The sequence below is a fragment of the Hyaena hyaena genome, unplaced genomic scaffold (assembly GCF_003009895.1).
Source record: "Hyaena hyaena isolate Hyena2069 unplaced genomic scaffold, ASM300989v1 scaffold_233, whole genome shotgun sequence".
NCBI lineage: Eukaryota > Metazoa > Chordata > Mammalia > Carnivora > Hyaenidae > Hyaena > Hyaena hyaena.
This window is the reverse complement of record NW_024080866.1, coordinates 371,036-393,282: the sequence shown is the minus strand read 5'-3', so window position 1 is coordinate 393,282 and position 22,247 is coordinate 371,036. Positions and strand designations below refer to the sequence as shown.

The 22,247-nt window shown below is 37.6% G+C and overlaps 1 protein-coding gene across 1 annotated transcript in view; it reads right to left on the bottom strand.

Annotated features, from left to right (window-relative positions):
• CFAP43 (cilia and flagella associated protein 43) overlaps positions 1-22,247 on the bottom strand; it is a 106,155-nt gene that overhangs the window by 32,901 nt on the left and 51,007 nt on the right. The window contains exons 20-21 of the mRNA XM_039243999.1: positions 4,448-4,573; positions 682-786 (exon numbers count right to left, since the gene is read on the bottom strand). Coding sequence (XP_039099930.1) covers positions 682-786; positions 4,448-4,573 — 231 coding nt within the window. The remainder of the gene's footprint in view (positions 1-681; positions 787-4,447; positions 4,574-22,247) is intronic.

Below are 22,247 nucleotides of genomic sequence, written 5' to 3'. Positions count from 1 at the left end.
ACATTTGATTTTCACTAGTGGGAGTTTTAGATGCTACTGGGGCCTAGTAGAGAGAGGCCAAAACATCCTACAATCCATAGGACAGCCTCTACATCACAGAATTATCTAGCTCAAAATGTGCCACTCTTGGGAAACCCTGTTTAAGAGCAATGCTCAACCACAAATATGTAGGGTGATCATATAAGTGAGGGGGCATATTTGAAATGAGAAGGGTGCTCTTAATAGTTGCTCTAGGACCACAGGGATAAACTGGGACTTTCAGTCACCCTAAATGAAGAGGGAGATTGTGTTGGGAGGTATCTCACTGAAAAAGCACAAAAAACAGAACTTTAGAGGGTACAGGTAGAACTATGGACAGTATTATGTCTAGTTTTCCATCTGAGTGGAATGTGAGTGAAGCAGCCTTTTGGAACAGATAGATAACAAGACCAGATTCAGGTAGTTGATGGAGGAAAGAGAGAAAATCCTCAGAGCTGCTGGCTGGGAGGTGCACAGGGACTGAGCAGAGATGGAAGAACGAGATGAGAGAAAGTGGTGTGGCCAGGTGGAATCTGGAAGGGCGAGGCATGCTCTTTTCTATGCATGCATTTTCTTAAAATTATTTAAAATTTTTTCTGCCATGAGATTATCAATGAGAATTCTCATCAGCTAAGGTGTTGTACCTGGAGTTCTATCTATTACCTTAAGAGCTCGACCTTTCACAGTCATCGCGTTCCAGCATTCCTCTTTAATAAGTTCAGCCAAATAGGCCTTGACTAGGTTATGCATCTCCACATCCTTTCTTATCTTGAAGAACATAGATGAGGGGAAAAAACACGCATGAAAACACAGCCTCTTAAAAAAATAATCTGAATTGTAAATTCACTAATCAGTTGTGGCTGCACATTTAGTGGTAGCGTTTGAACGTGTTTCCCCAACATTCTGAGCTGCCCTGTGCTCAGATGCCCTTTGGGAGGACCATCTTCCTGTCTCAAGAACCTTTCTAGAGTTTAGTCTGGCGTCTTGGAATTCCCTTCCTTGAGTACCAGGGTGTCAACACAAATAGTTCTAAAGGCAGGGAGGTCTTCAACGTGAGTCAGGGAGGTGTGAGGACATGTGCGTGGCCATGGTGGGCTGGAGAGCTAAAATGCACACCATCACAGATCTTGCGGGTTGGTACAGAGCTGGAAAGCAAACCCACTGTGCCGAGTCTTCCTTTTTTATTAGAGAAGCTTGAAAGTTTGTATTTTTAATGAAACTACCAGATATCTAAATGCTGCCTTACTTCTTTTCAATGCATATTTGTAGGGCCAATTTGTGGCCTCTGTCTTGGGGTCACTTAATTCTTCTATTTTTTATATTCACCATAAATAAATGCTCCATTACTCTTGGGGATCATATGCTTGACCTTTTCTCATTTAGAAACATATACTAACTCGATTAGTTTCATCTGCTTAAGTCAGCCAACTGCTTAACACTTAAGTGATTAAATATTCTTGTTTTAATGGAGTTTTGCTAAAAGATCTAACATGAAAGCGAGGACCAACAATCTTTAGTTCTTAGGACCCTCTTCAGAACCTCTATTGCATTTAGCTGTGTTGGTAGAGTTATCAACAAACTATCTAAGAATAATATCCCCCAGATCAGAATATGTCTTGTTCATTCATTTGTGTTTATTTTATTCATTGTGTGATCAAAGGCTTTGTTTAATTTGCATTTTATTTCTTTCCTATCCATTGAGTTAATAGCGAATGCAGTTTTAAATTCATTTTTGCTTAAAAAAACAGCTGCTTTGGCCTATCAGTTGTCAGAACCTGCCTGATTCCCAGCCCACCCAGCTCTCTCCTCCCCACTGTTGAGGCTATTTGATCAGCCCCTTCAGATTCAGTTTCTAACTCCATGTCCAGTTTGTCATTGCTGGGCTTTGGTCTTTCCTCTGTTGTGGAGATCCTGGATGGTGCTAACTTTAGGACTGGGATCCCTGACTGTCAGGTAGCACTAACTTTTCCCAGGGACTAGTATTCTGTTCCCAAATGTGCTGAAAGCCTCCTGGGTTTATGGTGCCATCTGCTAACACTCTTCTGTGCTGGATCATCTGGCTCTGCTATCACATCTAATCTGGGGCCAATCTTTCTTCAAAGCCCAGAGCTCAAAAAAAAAAAAAAAAGTAAAGTATTGGGGAAATGAGCATGTGAAGAGCCTTTCTTTGCACCAAAGATGGCCTCAAAGGATCAAGGAGGCTTCTGGAGGAATATGCAGGAATTTGATAAGCAGCAAGGAGCATCTGGAGCAGAGGCATGGGGTGAGGAGTAATCAGGGTGGGCTCATCAGTGATCTGCAGGTCAGCAGGCCAGAGGGGCAGGTTTGTGGGGCCGAGTGGTCACACATTAGCTTGGAGAGAGAAGCAACTATGAGGACAGGGGTAGGCACCTGACCCAAACGCACTACAGAGAGGTCAAGTGATTCTAGGTCCATATCCTTAGTTTCCTCGAGTCAGGAAAAAAAAAAAAAAAAAAAAAACAACCCTACCTTTTGTGGACAGTTCCAACCATCAAAATAAATAACATCCAAAAAGCCCCTAAAGTGGTGTCTATTTGTTATAATAAGAAATTGGGATCATGTCTAACAGCTTTCTGTTGAGTGTAAGAAAAGCCCAACTCTTTACAATGATGTATAAGGTCTTCAGAGCTGGTCTCTGCCCCCACCTCATTCCAGGAAGCTCTCTCTTTTCACTGTGCTACTGCCTTTCTGGCATGATGTTCCTGGAGTAATCCAAGCCATTTTGTCTCAGGGTCTCTGTTCATGTTGCTTCCTTCATCTGACATCTCTTCCCCCAGCCCTTTGCATAGCTAGCTCTTTCTCTCCTTTTTGTTCCCTTTAAAGCGGTCTTCTTTGACCACAGAAGTAGATGCCCCATATCTATCACAGAATTCAGTTTGCTTCCATTGTACAATATAGAGAGATTTGTGTATGGTCTGTCTTCTCCACTAGGTTAGTGCCATGTGAGCAGGACCTATCTCTCGTAGGCACTGTATTCCTGGCACCAACAATACATGTTGTAACAGGTGTTCAATACATGTTGCAGAATGAATGGATGGATGGATGGATGGATGGATGGATGGATGAATTTTACCTCTTTGAGTCAGTCTGTGAGGTCCTCTTGGTCCCAATTCTGTTCTCCAATACATTTCCTCTCATTCTCAGCCTTACATCATTCACTAATTTGACAATTATGTTTCATTTCTGTATCTTTACCCCAGTCATAACAGGAGAGGGGCCTAGAGCACATGATTGGAAACCTCCCCCCTAGAGGCATCAAATTATCAGCCTCTTTTAGATACAGTTGTTTAACCAACTATAATCAACTCAAACGTCCTTATACCCAGCAATATTTCCTTCTCTTCTTTACAAAAAAAATTTTTTTATACTTGCACACTCAAAAAATTAAACGTACTGTGCAGGTTGAGAAAGAGGTGGCTTAAGAACATTCTGTGTATGGGCACGTGGGTGGCTGAGTCAGTTGAGTGCTCGACTCTTGATTTTGGCTCAGGTCATGATCTCATGGTTTGTGGGATTGAGCCTTGCACTGGGCTCCACACTGACAGCACAGGGTCTTCTTGGGATTCTCTCTCTCCCTCTTTCTCTGCCCCTCCCTTGCTCATGCATGCTTGCTTGTGCACTCTCTCTTTCTCAAAATAAACAAACAAAAACTTAAAGAGAACATTCTGTGCAAACCACATTTAGGACTTTTACCTAAAATAAAACCCATATGAGTAAACAATGTAATGTGACACAAAGAGATACAAAGGCTGTATTAATAGAAGTATAGTATCTAGAAAAATGGAGGTTTCAGTTTATGCTTTTCTCTAAACTGGGCAGATAAGAATTGGAATTCTTTTGCGGATGCCATACTCAAATATAATGAAGTCAGAGGAAAAATGCATGACATTCGATGAAGCTATTGAAACTACATTATATGATGGCCACAGGAGATGGGACAGCTAGCTTAGACAAGACACAAAGGGAACATAGTAACTGCTAATCTTCTCTGTTTTCAGAGTGGCCATTGAGTAGATGATGCTCAAAGGGTAGAAGAATCAGTGAATAAAGGAAGAAGTATTTCAGTTCCAGTTAAGAAAGGGCTTACTGAATCAGAAGGTCCAAAGTTAGCATAAGGTGGCCGAAAAAACATTCACACAGATGGCAGGAAATGGTTGGAATGAATGTCAGGGAAAGAGGGACAAACATCAGATGTGTGGCTGGCCCAGTCGCTCCTTTTTCCCCTAACTCCCAAGTTTAATAATTCTCTGACTCATTCCATTTATATGCACTAGGTTTGCTTTCTTCACATTGTGCTGGGAAGATTTTTGTTTTATTCACATTATCCTAGAAAAGTTCTCCTTTACATTTTCTTTTTTACTTCTTTCCTTATGTTTCTGTATGGTGCTTAAATCAGATTTTTCCATACCTTTGCCACTTCTTCCTCATTTTCATGGCGAAGCCTTTCCAGTTCTTCAAGATCCAGGCCAAATTCCTTTTGATCCAATTTTGCAATATGGTCTACTGCTTCATTTTCTTCCATCATAGTCAGAACCTGAATTTTCATATAAGAAAGAATGGTGACAAGTAAAGAATTAAACTTTATGGAAATGCTTTTCTGAGTCTCTTTCGACAGCAGTCAGTAAAAAAGAGATGTCTTATTTATCTAAGTGTAACTATTAAGTAAAACATTAGGTTATGGGCTTATTGGAGTCACTTAAGTTTTCAGGTTTAACCCTCATTCATCTAAAAACAACAAAAAATGTGTAAATTCATCACTTCACTGAATGAAATTAAGGGATTATTGATATTTAGATGTGCTGATGGTATTGTGGTTATGTGTCTTTAAGAGTTCTAATCTTTTAGATGTGCCTACGTAAATAAATAAAGATGAAATGATATTATATCTGGGACTTACTTCAAAATGATCAGGAGAGTGTGGGTTAGTCAGCTGAGCCTCCAACTTTGGCCCAGGTCACGATCTCATGGTTTGTGAGTTCAAGCCCCACATCAGGCTTGCTGCTGTCAGTGCAGAGCCTGCTTTGAATCCTCTGTCCTCCTTTCTCTCTGCCCTGCCCCTGCTCATGTTCTCAAAATGAATCTCAAAAATGAATAAACATTTTAAAAATCATCAGGAGAAGGGATAGTGGGTGAGGATATACATGAAATAATATTGCCATTGGATTTATTATTATTCTCTTTCCTTTTATATATATTTGAACATTTACAAAATGAAAATTATCTTTAAAAGTTTATAACTTCAGGGAAGCCTGGGTGGCTCAGTCAGTTAAGTGCCTGACTCTTTATTTTGGCTCAGGTCATGATCTCAGGGTTCATGGGCTTGAACTCCGCATTGACTCTGTGCTGACAGCACAGAGGGTGGTTGGGATTCTCTTCTCTCTCTGCCCCTCTTCTGCTTGTGCTCTGTTTCTCTCTCTCTCAAAATAAATACATAAACATGAGAAAAAAATTCTAATTAAAAAAAGTTTATAACTTCAGAAAATTCAGGGCCAAAGGACACACACTGCAACATGGGTGACAAAATATTAATATCTTCAGTATATAAAGAGCACTTACAAAGCAATAAAAAATTAGAAAACAGAAAAATTGAGGACTTCAATTTCAAAATGGTTGACTGAGAATGGACTTTACAATCATCCTTTCCTGCTTCAATTCATAAAATTAAGAGAAAAGCAGTGTATGACAAATAGATAAATCCATTACTAACATAAAGATGGAAAAAAAGAATCAGTAGTACGGCAACTATAATTTCTTAAAGATGAAAATCAGACAGATCTAAATGATACATGATAGCCCCAAGCGTGTCCAAAAGACAATATCTAACAAAATGTAAAAGCTACACCAGATAGAGGAGCATGGAATAACCTATAGGTAAATGGCAGGGTGACTGGTTGCGGGTAGTGCAATAGAAACAGGCAGTGGGTAGAACCTGCATGTGTATGTACCACCACTTGATAAATTCTTGGGGGCCCAACAGTAGTACCAGGGGTGTTTACCACCAGGTAGAGAAAAATGGAATGAATATTTGGATGGGAGAGATAGGGCAATGACAAGGAGTGTGTCAGTGCCAGAAGGAATTAGAGAACATCTCCCCCTGCCACAGGATAGGTGGCCAAGACATCTTCTAACACCACCCAATCCTTCTCATTTTACTGAAAACAGAACAATATACTTGCTGAAGTCAGATCTCCTGCACATCTTCCCAAGCAGGTTCAACTGGTAGAGTGGAATTATAATGGGGCATGTCAATAATTTTAAAGATGAGCATATAATAGTAAAAATAATAATACATTACCAATATTTGGGGAACAACAAGACCATTGAAGAGGGACAAGAAATTCAATAAACAAAAGATCTGTTACACAAAGAAAAGGAGTTAATTAAGCAAGAGTAGATTTTACAGTAGCTAGGGATACAAAATATTGTATCTCATAAAAGAAACAATATTATAGAACTTAAAGAGGTTGATCTTCTAAGTTAAGTTTCATCTTTGAAACAAAAATAATTCAATAGATGGGCTGAATAGCAAGATGGACACAGTTGAAGATAATCAGTGATCTGCAAGAATCGGTTAGAAATTCTCCTAGGGTGTAACTAAACAAAATAAAGAGGAAGTGTGAAAGAAAAGTGAAGGCACCGTATGATATATCTAGAAGGACCTACAACTACTATGACTTCAAAAGAGGGGAGAATAAAGAGAATAGGGGCCACAGTGTTTAAAGGAATAACAAGGGAGAATTTTCAAAAACACAATACAGCATGAATACTCAAGACTGAAAGGGCCTAAGAAGTGTTGACCAGAAATGTTGTGAAACTTAAAAGCCAAATCTGAAACATTTCCAAAGTGGAAAAGAATATCATGAAATAGAAAAATCAGTCTTACATCAGCAACACTGGATGCAAGAATACAATGGATCAAAGCTTTGGATCAAACTTTTAAGGGGAAGAAAAACCTTGAACCTTTAATTCTGTATCATCAAACCATCAGTCAAGTGCAAGGTTAAAATAGAGTCATTTATAGACAGTTGGGAGCTCAGAAAGTTCACCAATACCCACACCTCTGAAAGGATTACTAAGGATGTACCAATGCTAGAGGAAGATGGGTGGAAAGACTTAAATCTACATATGATTTACATGTTTTTAGGAGTTTTTTAAACTAGCAATGTAGAGCTATAATTCCAAATTATATCATTGAGAGAAGGTGAGGGAAACACAGGGAGCTGAAAAAGTCAAAGTAACAACAACAAAACACACTGAGGTTGTTGCCTTATCTGGGGGATGGTTATGGTATGATACACACTAAACCAGAGCCTCTCCAGTTTTAATGTGCCTCTGAATCACCTGTTAAAGAAGAGATTCTGATTCAGCACATTCAGGATGGGGTTAAGATTCCAGGTGATGTCAGTGCTGCTGTGCTCTTCCACTGACTACAAAGGCATCAGGCAAGGTAGAAAAATAGAAGACCAAACATGCGGGTTAGAATTTTAAAAATAGAAATAGAGTTATGACTCCCAAAATAGTAAAGAAAAATAGAACAATAATTTTAAAAAATGTGTGAGCAACCCAAGAAGATAGGAAAGAGGGAAAAAGAAATAAGTTGAAAATACGTTAAATAGAAAACCAAAAATAAAATGGCAGTTATAATTTTTGTTGACTTTGGGAATAGATATTTTATTTTATTTTATTTTATTTTTAATTTTATTGTCAAATTGGCTACCGTACAGTGTGTAAAGTGTGCTCTTGGATTTTGGGGTAGATTCCCGTGGTTTATCGCTTACATACAACACCCAGTGCTCATCCCAACAAGTGCCCTCCTCAATGCTCATCACCCATTTTCCCCTCACCCCCATCCCCCCATCCACCCTCAGTTTGTTCTCTGCAGTTAAGAGTCTCTTATGGTTTGCTTCCCTCCCTCTCTGTTTGTAACTATTTTTCCCCCTTCCTTTCCCCCATGGTCTTCTGTTAAGTTTCTCAAGATCCACATATGAGTGAAAACATGATATCTGTCCTCTGACTGACTTATTTCACTCAGCATAATACCTTCCAGTTCCACCAACGTTGCTGCAAATGGCATTTAATTTTTTCTCATTGCCAAGGAGTATTCCATTGTATATATAAACCACATCTTCTTTATCCAGTCATCAGTTAATGGATATTTATGGATCTTTCCATAATTTGGCTATTGTTGAAAGTGCTGCTATAATCATTGGAGTACGTGTGCCCCTATGAATCAGCACTCCTGTATCCCTTAGGTAAATTCCTAGTCATGCTATTGCTGGGTCATAGGGTAGTTCTATTTTTAATATTTTGAAGAACCTCCCCAATGTTTTCCAGAATGGCTGCACCAGTTTGCATTCCCACCAGCAGCACAAGAGGGTTCCCTTTCTCCACATCCTCACCAGCATCTGTAGTTTCCTGAAATGTTCATTTTAGGCACTCTGACTAGTGTGAGGTGGTATCTCAGTATGGTTTTGATTTGTATTTCCCTGATGGTGAGTGATGTTGAGCATCTTTTCATGTGTCTGTTGGCCTTTTGGATGTCTTCTTTGGAAAAGTGTCTATTCATGTCTTTTGCCCATTTCTTCACTGGATTATTTGTTTTTCAGGTGTTGAGTTCGGTAAGTTCTTTATAGATTTTGGATATTAACCCTTTATTTGATATGTCACTTGCAAGTATCTTTTCCCATTTTCTTGGTTGCTTTTTAGTTTTGTTGATTATTTCCTTTGCAGTGCAGAAGCTTTTTATCTTGATGAGGTCTCAATAGTTCATTTTTGCTTTTAATTCCCTTGCCTTTGGAGATGTATCAAGCAAGAACCTTCTGTGGCTGAGGTCAAAAAGGTTGTTGCCTGCTTTCTCCTCTAGGGTTTTGATAGTTTCTTGTCTCACATTTATGTCTTTCATCCATTTTGAGTTTATTTTTGTGTATGGTGTAAGAAGGTGGTCTAGTTTCATTCTTTTACATTTTGCTGTCCAGTTCTCCCAGCACCATCTGTTAAAGAGGCTGTCTTTTTTCCATTGGATACTCTTTCCTGCTTTGCCAAAGATTAACTGGCCATACATTTGCAGGTCTATTTCTGGGTTCTCTATTCTATTCCATTGGTCTATGTGTCTATCTTGATGATTATACCATAATAATCAATACCATACTGTCTTGATGATTATAGCTTTGTGGTAGAGGCTAAAGTCTAGGATTGTGATGGCAGGAATAATTTTAAACATCAATAATCATAATAAACAGGACTAAACTCACCTATTAAAAAGTTTAGATAGGATTTACAAAAAATAATCCGGCTATATAATGATCAGCAGACAAAAGAAAGTTGGAAATAAAGGACTGGAAAAAGATATATAAATAAGTGCTAACAAAAAGAAATACAGCAAAAACATGAATATAAGAAATGAAATGTAAAGTGAGAATATTAAAAGAGACAATATTAAAAGAGAATATTAAAAGAGACAGATATTTCATATGGACAAAAGGAATAATTTATTGAGTAGATCTGTTCTGCACATTTTGACATCTAACATAAATACTGATGGAAGTAGAAGGATAAATTGACAAATTGATAACCATATCCTAGGTAATAACAGCTCAAACAGGAAAAACATAAATATGGATATGAAGAACTTGACACAATTAGATTGATCTAATAAGAATTTAAAGAACAGTATTATCTACCCCTACTCCCCTCCCCCACCAAAAAGACCCAGAGAATAAAATATTCTTTACAAACACACATTTAACAGTAACAAAAAGTGACTGTATACAAGATGACAAGGACAATCTCAGCAAGCTTTATTTACTGACCACAGTGAAATATATTTCAAAGTTAACAAAGAAAAGATATACAAAACAATCTATAATAATATACAAGGCAATCTGAAAATTGAAAACAGACACATACATACACTCCTCTAAGAAACCCTTTGGTTGATGTATTCAAAACGAAATTAAAATGTTTACAACTAAGGAAAAATGAGAAAATTACTTACCAGACCAATGCAATATAGTGAAAGTGGTACTAAGAGGTATATTTACAGTCGTTCATGCACATTGGAAGATAGAAAATAAACCTAGTTTTCAACTCAAAAAAGTAACAAAATGAGGACAAACAACCCTGAAGGAAGTAGGGAAGAACAAATAAAATTCTAAATTGCTAAAACCCTATACTGGCCAAATGTATACATATAAAATTATATATATATAATTCTCTTATAATAATAGAGTTATCAATAAAAACTGTACCATATTAATAAAATGGAAACACTGTTATAAAGTATGATCAAGAAAAAAGATCAAAGGCATAAATATACAATTAAGAATAAAGAGAGAGCTATAACTGAAAAATCAGGGAAGACTTGAAATTAGACTATTATATAAATATATATTATATATTGAAAAATCTAGATGAGATGAACAATTTTCTAAGAAAATATAATTTATCAAATCTATACTTGAAATAGGAAACCTGTAAGAGAAATTAGGAACAGATGGTTATATATGTGCTTGTGAACTTTTTGTTTCTCTTTTAACCAAAACTTAAAGGAGAATCTTTATACAAGCTGTTACAGAGCATGGAAAAAAGTAGAAAACTATTTAATTCACTTTACAAGGCTAGTCTAACCCTGATAGACAAAGAAAGTACAAGAAAATAATATTATTTATGGACAGAGATATAAAAATCCTAAATACAAATAGAGATACAGAAATCCTAAATGAAATATTAGCAAATGGAATCTGTGTACTGCTTAAAATGACCACTATCTACCAGAGGAACACAAGGCATTTGATAAACTTCACAATAAAATTCACAATAACAACTCTTAGGTAACAAGGAATAGAAAGCTATTTTTTTTAATGTTTTTTATTTATTTCTGAGAGAGAGAGACAGTGCGAGCAGGGGAGGGTCAGAGAGAGAGGGAGACACAGAACGTGAAGCAGGCTCCAGGCTCTGAGCTAGCTGTCAGCACAGAGCCCGATGCGGGGCTCGAACCCATGAACTGTGAGATCATGACCTGAGCCGAAGTCGGACGCCCAACCGACTGAGCCACCCAGGCGCCCCTAGAAAGCTATTTTTTAACTAGTGAAGAAGGATATCTAGCAGACGCTGAGACAAGTATCACACTGAAAAGTTAGAACCTTTCCCCTTAAGGTCAGGAATAAGACAAGCATGTCTACTCCTATGACCACTATTATATTAGAAGCCCTTGACATAAGACAAGAAAAAGAAATGAAGTATAAAACTTGATAAGAGACATGATTTTCAGAAGATATGATAGTTTACCTAGACAATCCAAGAGAATCAACTGACAAAAAGCAGAACTAAAAAGAGAGTTCAGCAAGGTGATCATATTATAAAAGATAAAATTAGTAACATTCATATATACTAGTAGTAACAAATTAGAAAATGTAATAGAAAAATATTCCATTCACAAAAGTCTTAAAAAAAACCTATAAAGTATCTAAAATAAATGTAGTGAGAAAATTATACAGTCATTTTACACTACACTGAACAAACTAGACTTAAAAAAATTTTCTTAATGTTTACTTTTGAGAGAGAAACAGAGCATGGACAGGCAACAGGCAGAGAGAGGGGGAGACAAAGAATCCGAAGCTGACTCCAGGTTCCTAGCTATTAGCACAAAGCCTGACATGGCTTAAACCCATGAACGCAAGGTAATGACTGGAGCCAAAGTCGGATGCTCAACTGACTGACCCACCCAGGTCAACAAACTAGATTTTATTTTTTTATTTACTTTTTAAAATATAGTTTATTGTTATTGTTATAGTTTCCATATAACAGCCAGTGCTCATCCCAATAAGTGTCCTTCTCCATGCCCATCACCCATTTTCCCCTCTTCCCCACCCCTCCATCAATCCTCCGTTTGTTCTCAGTATTTAAGAGTCTTTTATGGTTTGCCCCCTCCCTCTCCATAACTACTTTTTTTCCCCTTCCCCTCCCCTATGGTCCTCTGTTAAGTTTCTCCTGATCCACATATGAGTAAAAACATATGGTATCTGTCTTTCTCTGCCTGACTTATTTCACTTAGCATAATACCCTTGAGTTCCACCCACTTTGCTACAAATGGCCTGTAACAAACTAGATTTAAAAAAAAAAAAAAAAAAAAGCCTGTAACAAGAGATGAAGAAGGCCAGAGGGTAGGGAGCTGTTTTTGCTTGTGGAGAGAGGATGGAGACACAGGGGGAGAGTACAGGGAAAGCATTCCCCCAGAAAGCAGCTAGAGAAAAGAGAAAGAGTGGAAACACTGCAGGGACTGAACAAGAAAGGGAGAAAGGAGAAAGAAGAGGGGTTAAATACCAATAATACATGGGATTGCAGAGTCTAAAACTCCACAGCTTGATATGTGGTGGAGCTCAGGTGGGAAGGGCAAATTCCCAGGAGCAGACAAAGAGGTCCAAAGGGTCCTTGGGCTACATGCGGGGAGGCTGTTCCCCTGCTGGGAAGACACTGGTAGAGGCTGTGTGGCCTCCCTACAGGCAAAGGTCCCAGTGGACCCCGGAGAACAGCCATGTTAGGTGGTGTTGGAACAAGGATGTTAAGGGTGAAGCCTGGCACCAGATGTGTGTTGTGATTTACCATAATCCCTGAAAAACTGCTGCAACATGATTGAATAAACTCTTTCTGGGGCAGGCTGGCACCCAGCTGCAGTCTCTGAGCATCTGCAGCAGCACAGTCATGCAAACGTACCACTGCTGGGTGAGACCCTCATCCATTGGGTCTGAGAGGGCCAAAACTGTAGGGCCCTCAGATGTGAGGGGTTTGGAAACACAGCCCCATCTGAGATAAAACTCATGAGGGAGGTACCGCCTGGCAGGCTGACAGCTTGGTCAGACATTGTAGAAGAGGGGAGTGGACAGAAGCTGGAGACAAAGGAGGGGTGCTTGATTGCTCCTTGGTGAGAGAACAGAGTTCTGGTACTAGAGACAGAGTAGCTGGGTGGCACCATTTTCACTCCTCCTATGCATATGCATACATGTGTACACACACTGCAACAGCAACGATCGAGCCCAGTAAACTAAGCAGTGACATCTAGTGGAGAATGGAGCCATTACACCAAGCCCCATCTGACTGGGCCAACTATGCTCTTGAGGAATACCATAAGTCTCTCTGCCTGCCTAGTTTACAGACTATAAAGTGCATTATAGCTTGACTTCTAGGGGGAAAACTGGATGTCATTTCAATCGTATTTCATTCTTTTCACTGGTGCATCTATTCAATTCTTTTTCTTTTCTTATTCTTGAATACAGAAAGAGAAAAAAAATTATTTTAATTTTAATTTTTATAAAAAAGATTTCTCTTTAATTTTACTCTGCTATATTTTTTATTTTTCTGTAAAATTTTTAAATTCTATTTTACTTTCATCATTTAATTCTTTTTATTATATTGTATTCACTTCTTTAACTTTCAAACGTTTTCCTATTTTTCCTTTTCTTTTACTTCCCTTTTTTTCTCCATTCTATCAAGCTGCTTTCAATAACCAGACCCAAACACACCTATGATCTAGCATCCTTTTATTTTTTTGTGATGTTTTTAATTTTTAAATTTTTATTTATTTATTTTATTAATTCTTTTTCTTCCTTCAAAATGATGAAACAAAGGAATTCACCCCAAAAGAAAGAATGGGAAGAAATGACAGCCAGGGCCTTAATCAACACAGATACAAGCAAGACGTGTAAAGCAGAATTTAAAAGCACGATAATAAGAATACTAGCTGGGGTTGAAAAAAGCATAGAATCTCTTTCTGTGGAGATAAAAGAAGTAAAATCTAGTCAGGATGAAATTAAAAATGCTGTAACTGAGATGCAATCTTGAATGAATGCCCCAGCGGCAAGGAAGGATAAAGCAGAGCAGTGAATCTGCAATATAGAGGACAAATTTATGGAGAATGATGAAGCAGGAAATAAAAAGAGGGAAATTAAGGCAAAAGAGCATGATATAAGAATTAGAGAACTTAGTGACTCATTAAAAGGAACAACATCTGAATCATAGGGGTCCTAGAAGATTAGGAGAGAGAAAAAGTGGGAGAATGTTTATGTGAGCAAATCATAGCAGAAAATTTTCCTAACCTGAAGAAAGACACAGATATCAAAATCCATAAAGCACAGAGAACTCTGATTAGATTCAACAAAAAAGGGGATGGAGAATCATCTATCATACTAATGGTCACCAAAAGAAAGCCAGAGTAGCCATACTTATATAAGACAATCTATTTTAAAATAAAGATTATAACAAGAGATGAAGAAGGGCATTTTATCATAATTATGGGATCTATCCACCAAGAAATCTAACAATTGTAAATGTTTATTCTCCAAAAGTGAGAGCACTCAAATATATAAATTAATCAATCACAAACATAAAGAAACTCATTGATAATAATACAATAATAATAGAGGACTTCAACACCCCACTTACAGCAATGGACAGATCATCTAAATAGAAAATCAACAAGGAAACAATGGCTTTGAAGACACACTGGACTGGATGGACTTAAAAGATATATTCAGAGCATTTCATCCTAAAGCAGCAGAATACACATTCTTCTTGAGTGCACATGGAGTATTCTCCAGAATAGACCATATACTGGGATACAAATCAGCCCTCAACAAATACAAAAAGATTGATATCAAAACTATGCACATTTTAAGACCACAACGCTATGAAACAAAATCAACCACAGGAAAAAACTTGGAAAGACAACAAATACTTGTAGACTACAGAACATCCTATGAAAGAATGAATGGGCTAACCAAGAAGTTAAAGAGGAAATTAAAAAGTACATGAAAGCCAATGAAAATGATAACACCACAGCCCAAAACCTCCGGGATGCAGCAAAGGTGGTCATAAGAGGCAAGTATATAGCAATCCAATAATCAATCTAGCAATCTTTAGGCCTTCCTAAAGAAGGAAGAAAGGTCTCAGATACACAACCTAACCTTGCACCTTAAAGAGCTGGAAAAAGAACAGCAAATAAAACCCCAAACCAGCACAAGACAGGAAGTAATAAAGATTAGAGCAGGAATTAATGTTATCAAAATTAAAAAAAAAAAAAAACAACAGTAGAGTAGATCAATGAAACCAGGAGCTGGTTCTTTGAAAGAATTAACAAAATTGATAAACCCGTAGCCAGTTTGATCAAAAGGAAAGGACCCAACTAAATAAAATCAAGAATGAAAGAGGAGCGATCACAACCAACACTGCAGAAATACAAACAATAATAATAGAATATTATTAGCAATTATATGCCAATAAACTGGGCAATCTAGAAGAAATGGACAAATTCCTAGAAACATATAAACTACCAAAATTGAAACAGGAAGAAATAGAAAATTTGAACAGACCTATAACCAGTAAAGAAATTGAATTAGTAATCAAAAATCTCCCAAAAAACAAGAGTCTATGGCTGGATAGCTTTCCAAGGGAATCCTACCAAACATTTAAAAAAGACTTAATACTATTCTTTTGAAGCCTTTCCAAAAAAATAGAAATGGAAGGAAAACTTACAAACTCATTCTATGAAGCCAGCATTACCTTGACTCCAAAACTAGACAAAGACCCCGCTAAAAAGGAGAACTACAGACCAAATTCCATGATGAACATGGGTGCAAAAATCCTCAACAAGATACTAGCTAACTGGATTCAACAATACATTAAAAGAATTATTCACCATGATCAAGTGGGATTTATTCCTGTGGTGCAGGGCTGGTTCAATCCACAAAATCACATCAATAAAGAAAGGACAAGAATCACATGATCCTCTCAAGAGATGCAGAGAAAGCATCTGACAAACTATAGCATTGTTGCTTGATAAAAACCCTCAGTAAAGTAAGGATAGAAGGATCATACCTCAAGATCATAAAAGCCATATATGAAAGACCCACTGCTAATACCATCCTCAATGGGGAAAAACTGAGAGCTTTCTCCTTAAAGTCAGGAACACAACAGAAATGTTCACTCTGACCACTGTTTTTCAACATAGTATTGGAAGTCCTTGCCTCAACAATAAGACAACGCAAAGGAATAAAAGGCATCCAAATCAGCCAGGTGGAAGTCAAACTTTCACTCTTCGCAGACGACATGATACTGTATATGGAAAACCCAAAAGATGCCACCAAAAAACTGCTAGAACTGATCCATGAATTCAGCAAAGTCTCAGGATATAAAATCAATGCAAAGAAATCAGTTGCATTCCTATACACCAATAATGAAGCAACAGAAAGAGAAATCAAGGAATCAATCCCATTTACAATTGCACCAAAACCCATAAATACCTGAGAATAAAACCTATACCGAAAACTATAGAAAGCTTATGAAAGAAATTGAAGACGCAACAAAATGGAAAAATATTCCATGTTCATGGATTGGAAGAACAAATATTGTTAAAATGTTGATACTACCCAAAGCAATCTACATATTCAATGCAATCTCTATCAAAATGACACCAGTATTCTTCACAAAGGTAGAACAAACAATCCTAAAATGTGTATAGAACCAGAAAAAGACCCGGAATAGCCAAAGCAATCCTGAAAACCAAAGCTGGAGGCATCACAATCCCAGACTTCAAGATGTATTACAAAGTGTAATCATCAAGACAGTATACTGGCACAAAAACAGACATTCAGATCAATGGAACACAAGAGAGAACCCAGAAATGGACCCACTAACATATGGCTAACTAATCTTTGACAAAGCAGGAAGGAATATCCAATGGAATAATGAGTTTCTTCAGCAAATGGTGCTCAGAAAACTGGATAGTGATATACAGAAAAAGGAACCTGGACCACTATTCTACACCATACACAAAAATAAACTCAAAATGGATGAAAGACCTAAATGTAAGACAGGAAGCCATCAAAATCCTAGAGGAGAAAGTAGGCAAAAACCTCTTTGACCTCAGCCACAGCAACTTCTTACTCAACACGTCTCTGGAAGCAAGGGAAACAAAAGCAAAAATGAACTATTGGGACCTCATCAAAATAAAAATCTTCTGCACAGTGAAGGAAACAATCAGCAAAACTAAAAGGCAACCAATCGAATGGGAGAAGATATTTAGAAATGACATATCAGATAAAGGGTTAGTATCCAAAATCTATAATGAACTTATCAAACTCAACATCCAAAAAACAAATAATCCAGTGAAGCAATGGGCAAAAGACATGAATAGACACTTCTCCAAAGAAGACATCCAGATGGCCAACTGACACATGAAAAAATGCTCAACATCACTCATCATTAGGGAAATACAAATCAAAACCACCCTGAGATATCATCTCACACCTGTCAGAATGGCTAACATTAACAACTCAGGAACAAAAGATGTTGGTGAAGATGTGGACAAAGAAGATCTCTTTTGCACTGCTGGTAGGAATGCAAATTGGTGCAGCTATTCTGGAAAACAGTGTGGAGGTTCTTTAAAAAAATGAAAAATAGAACTACCCTACAACCCAGAAATTGTACTATTAGGTTTTTAGCCAAAGGATACAGGCATTCTATTTCAAAGGGACACATGCACCCCAAATGTTTACAGCAGCACTACTGACAATAGCCAAAGTATGGAAAGAGCCTAAATGTCCATCAACAGATGAATGGATAAAGATGATGTGGTATATATACAGTGGAGTATTACGCAGTAATCAAAAAGAATGAAATTTGCCATTTGCAACTATGTTGATGGAACTAGAGTGTATTATATTAAGCAAAATTAGAGAAGAAAATTATCATATGACTTCACTCATATGAGGAATTTAAGATACAAAACAGATGAACATAAGGGAAGGGAAGTAAAAATAATATACAAACAAGGAAGGGGGCAAAACATAAGAGACTCTTAAATACAGAAAAAAAACTGAGGGTTGCTGGAGGAATTGTAGGTGGGGGGATGGGCTAAATGGGTAAGGGCTTTAAGGAAGACACTTGTTGGGATGAGCACTGGGTGTTGCACATAAGGGATGAATCACTGGAATCTACTCCTGAAATCATAATTGCATCATATGCTAACTAACTTAGATGTAAATAAATAAATAAATAAAATTATATAAAAAAATAAATAAAGGTCGCATTCCTGGGAGGGGAGAAAACAAAACAGATGAACACATGGGAAGGGAAGAAAAAGAGAAGAGAGGGAAACAAACCACAGACACTCTTTTTTTTTTTTTTTTTTTACAAATAGTTTATTATCAAATTAGTTTCCACATAACACTCAGTGCTCATCCCCACAAGTGTCCTCCTCCATGCCCATCCCCCCTCCCTCCCACATCCATCAGTCCTCAGTTTTTGTCAGCATTCAAGAGTCTCTCATGGTTTGCCTCTCTCCCTTTCCCCCACCATTTCCCCCCTTCTTCTCCCCCTTGTTCCTCCGTCAAGTTCCTCCTAATCCTCCTATACGTGCAAACATATGATATTTGTCCTTCTCTGCCAAACCACAGACACTCTTAATGATAGAGAACAAACTATGGGTTGATGGAGGGAGGTGGGTAGGAGATGGGCTAGACGGTGATGGGCACAAAGAAGGGCACTTGTGATGAGCACTGGGTGTTGTATGTAAGTGACAAATCACTGAATTCTACTCCTGAAACCAATATTGCACTGTATGTAACTAACTAAAAAAAAAACTTCAATAAAAATTTTTTAATTGAATACAGATATATATTATTTACATATAAATATTATACTTATATAATACATATTACATATAAGATTTATATTATAAATTTTCATAAATTATGGGATACCTGGGTGGCTAAGTTACTTGAGCATCGTGATGATCTCGTTACATGAGCAACGTCATGATCTTGCCGTTCCCAAGTTCAAGCCCTGCATTGGGCTCTGTCCTGATAGCTCAGAGCCTAGAGCCTGTTTCTTTTCTTTTCTTTTTTTTTTTTTATGTTTTTTAATTTATTTCTGAGAGAGAGACAGACAGCTTAAGTAGGGGAGGGTCAGAGAAAGAGGGAGACACAGAATCTAAAACAGGCTCCATGTTTCAGATTCTGTGTCTCCCTCTCTCTCTGCCCCTCCCCCACTCACACTGTCTCTCTCAAAAATAAATAAACATTAAATTATGTATATATACAAACTTTCAGATAGTAAATAAACTCTTACCCAAATCAAACATAAGCAATATAGTCTCAATCAAAGTCCAATCAGAGTTTTTCTTGGAGATCGACAAACCAATTTTAAAATTCAAATAGAAAAATAAGTGTGCATAAAAAGGCCAACATCTTTCTTTTGTAAAAGTATAAAGGGAGAGGGGTGCCTGGTTGGCTCAGTCAGTTAAGTTTCGACTCTTGATTTGGGCTCAGATCATGATCTCTGATCATAGGATCAAGCCCCATGTTGGGTTCCACAATGAAAGCATGGAGTCTGCTTATGATTCTCTCTCCCTCTCTCTCTGCTACTCTCTCTCTCTCAATAAATAAAATGAAAAATTTTTTAAATTAAAAAGGATTCTCTCTGCCCTTGCCCCACTCATTCACAAATGCCTGCTCTCTCTCTCAAAATAAATAAATAAACATTGAAAAAAATAATTAAAAGAATAAAGAGAGAATTACTTTCAAGGTATAAAATTATTTTATACAGCTATAGCTATCAAAATAGTTTGTAATTGGCTTGGGAAATAATCAACACTCAATTTCAGAATAAAGTCCAGAAACAATACTCTATACACGGAATCAAGGGATTGATAGAGGAGGCTCCACAAGTCAGTGCAGAAGGGGTGGCACATTCAGTAAAAAGCCCTGGCAAAATGGGCTATTTATTTGAAAAAATAAAGTAAGATCCATACCTCATACCATTCATGAAGTAAATTAAATAAAGGAGTAGATTAAATAAAGAGTTTGGAAGACCTTTTAAAATCAGACACACAAAACAAAATCTCTAAATAAAATATCAATAAATTTGGATCATAATTTTTAAATTCTGCATTTCAAAAGGCACATTATAAAAGTTAAGACACAAGACAAAAAATGTACGTAGTGTATTAGGTTGAGCCATGTAAAACTGATTTCATGTGGTTCAACCTAGTAATAAGAACCGCCTCTCGATTTTCCCCTTGTATCTCTGTGCTCCTTCTCCTCCCAGCTAACTGTGGTGAGACCTAGCAAGGCGACCTTGGACACTTTGTGTTGAAGACAGCTGCATTTCTGCCACCTGCCTCTCTGAATGACTGCACGGACCTGAGCCGCTAATGACCTGACATAACCTTCTAATCTCTATGCCACTATATTTTTGGAGCCTAGTTATTATCACAGTTTAATTAACCTTAATTATCATAAATAAATGTAAATTAAAATAAAAATAAAGAACTCCTACAATCAAAAAGAAAAAGGCCAACAACTCAACAGAAAAATAGGCAAAGGGTATGAACAGGGAATTCCCAGAAGAGAGACTACAAAGTCTTTGAGAGTTATTAAAAGATACGTGACCCAATTAGTAATCAGGAAAATGAAACAAAGGAGAGGAATTTCCCAAAGAAAATTTGAGGACATTTCCCAGAACTGAAAGTCAAAGTTGTTTTTTTTTTTTTAATTTTTATTTATTTTTATATTGAAAGTGCTCACCAATGCCTAGCACATGGAAAAGACAAAGCACACAAACTGGGTACAAAAAAAAAAGATGACACAGTCACCTGGGATTACTGGGTAGAGGGACTTTTACAAAAGTATTGTCAGGGTAAAGGAAAGCAACTGGGCATGATAAAGCATCTCGGGCCGGCAACCACAGAAAGCTATCATGGTTCCACTGTGAGAAGGGCAAGGGTGGGGAGTAGTTACTGGAACCTGGAGAGATCGGTAGCTTTGAGAAAGGCCTAGCTGTCACTGCCAAATCCTGATACCATGAAGAGGCCGCTGAGGAATAAAGGCCCTGCCTTCTGATCTCCTGCTGATGCCACTCACTGGTTACACCTAACCAGAAGCCAGAGGCAAGGCAGTACATTGATGCTATCCACACAGGCCAGCTTCTTGGGGCTGAGAACAGGGTAGAAAAGGGTGGAGAGTATATTTGCATCATCACACCAAGAAAATCCATCAAATCTTTTGATGCACATAATTATGAAATTTCCTAACAGCCGGGATAAAGAAAACATCCTATAAGTTTGCAGAGACAAGAATCTGATTACATACAAAGAATTGAGAATCAGAATTGAGAATCACTAAAGTGAACAGTGAAAGCTAGAAGATGATGGGGCAAGCCTTCAAAATTCTGAGGGGAAATCTATGAACCCCTAGGCAAGCTATCAAATGAGCACTGACAATAGGATAAAGACATTTTAAGAAAAGCCAAGACTTAAAAATGTCCCTCTCACATGCTCTTTCTGAAGAACAGAGCCAAAGCTCTTGTACAACTCTAGGGGGCAGGCACCATTCATATAGTATTACATTTAAGTGGCATGCCAGAAGCACAGCTATCTGATAAATGATGTCTTCAAACATGAGAGAACACAGTAGTCCTGCTTAGGAAGCTACCGGAAGATGCACATCAAGAAAACAAAGAAAACTATGTGGGGCCCTGGAAAGAGGGGCTCCCACTCAGGGGGCAGGTGAGAGGATTTCCCAGGAGAATGGACAAGATAAGTCCCTAGGACACAAGCTCCCTAGACCATTTGCCAGGTGTGGGGGGCAAGGTGCTTAGAGTGGAGCTGGAAGATGGAAACGTGGGTCATAAAAACAAACAAACAGACAAACAACAAACTAACTAAAGCATGATAGCTTGTTTACCTCAGGTATTTGACTGTATCAGGAAGAGTTTTTAGCATTTTGAGAGTCTGAATAGGTAATAGGTACATAGAAAGACTTAAACTAAAACAAAGCAATTATTAATTCCAGGAAAATTATAATTATAAAATAGAAATGTAATCACAACACACCATGTGGCTCAGCTTTGAAAAACATTTACACAGCTATAATAGTGTGCATATGGAGTATGGATTTATGTGTTTGCTGTACTGATGGGGATGTAAAGGAAACTAAATACCACTCTTCCATGCCAGGAGGCCCACCGTTAATGTCAAAATAGAAATATCAAGAAATAGCAGTATTAAAAAGACTATTTAGAAAGATAGAGATAAATATCCAAACAAAAAAGGTGAAAGAATTGAAAACATGTACCTCAGGAGTACAGGAATCCTTGTAAAAACAACTAGGGCAGGGGCTGCTTTAAAGACATTACGCTTTATTATATAACTCATTATT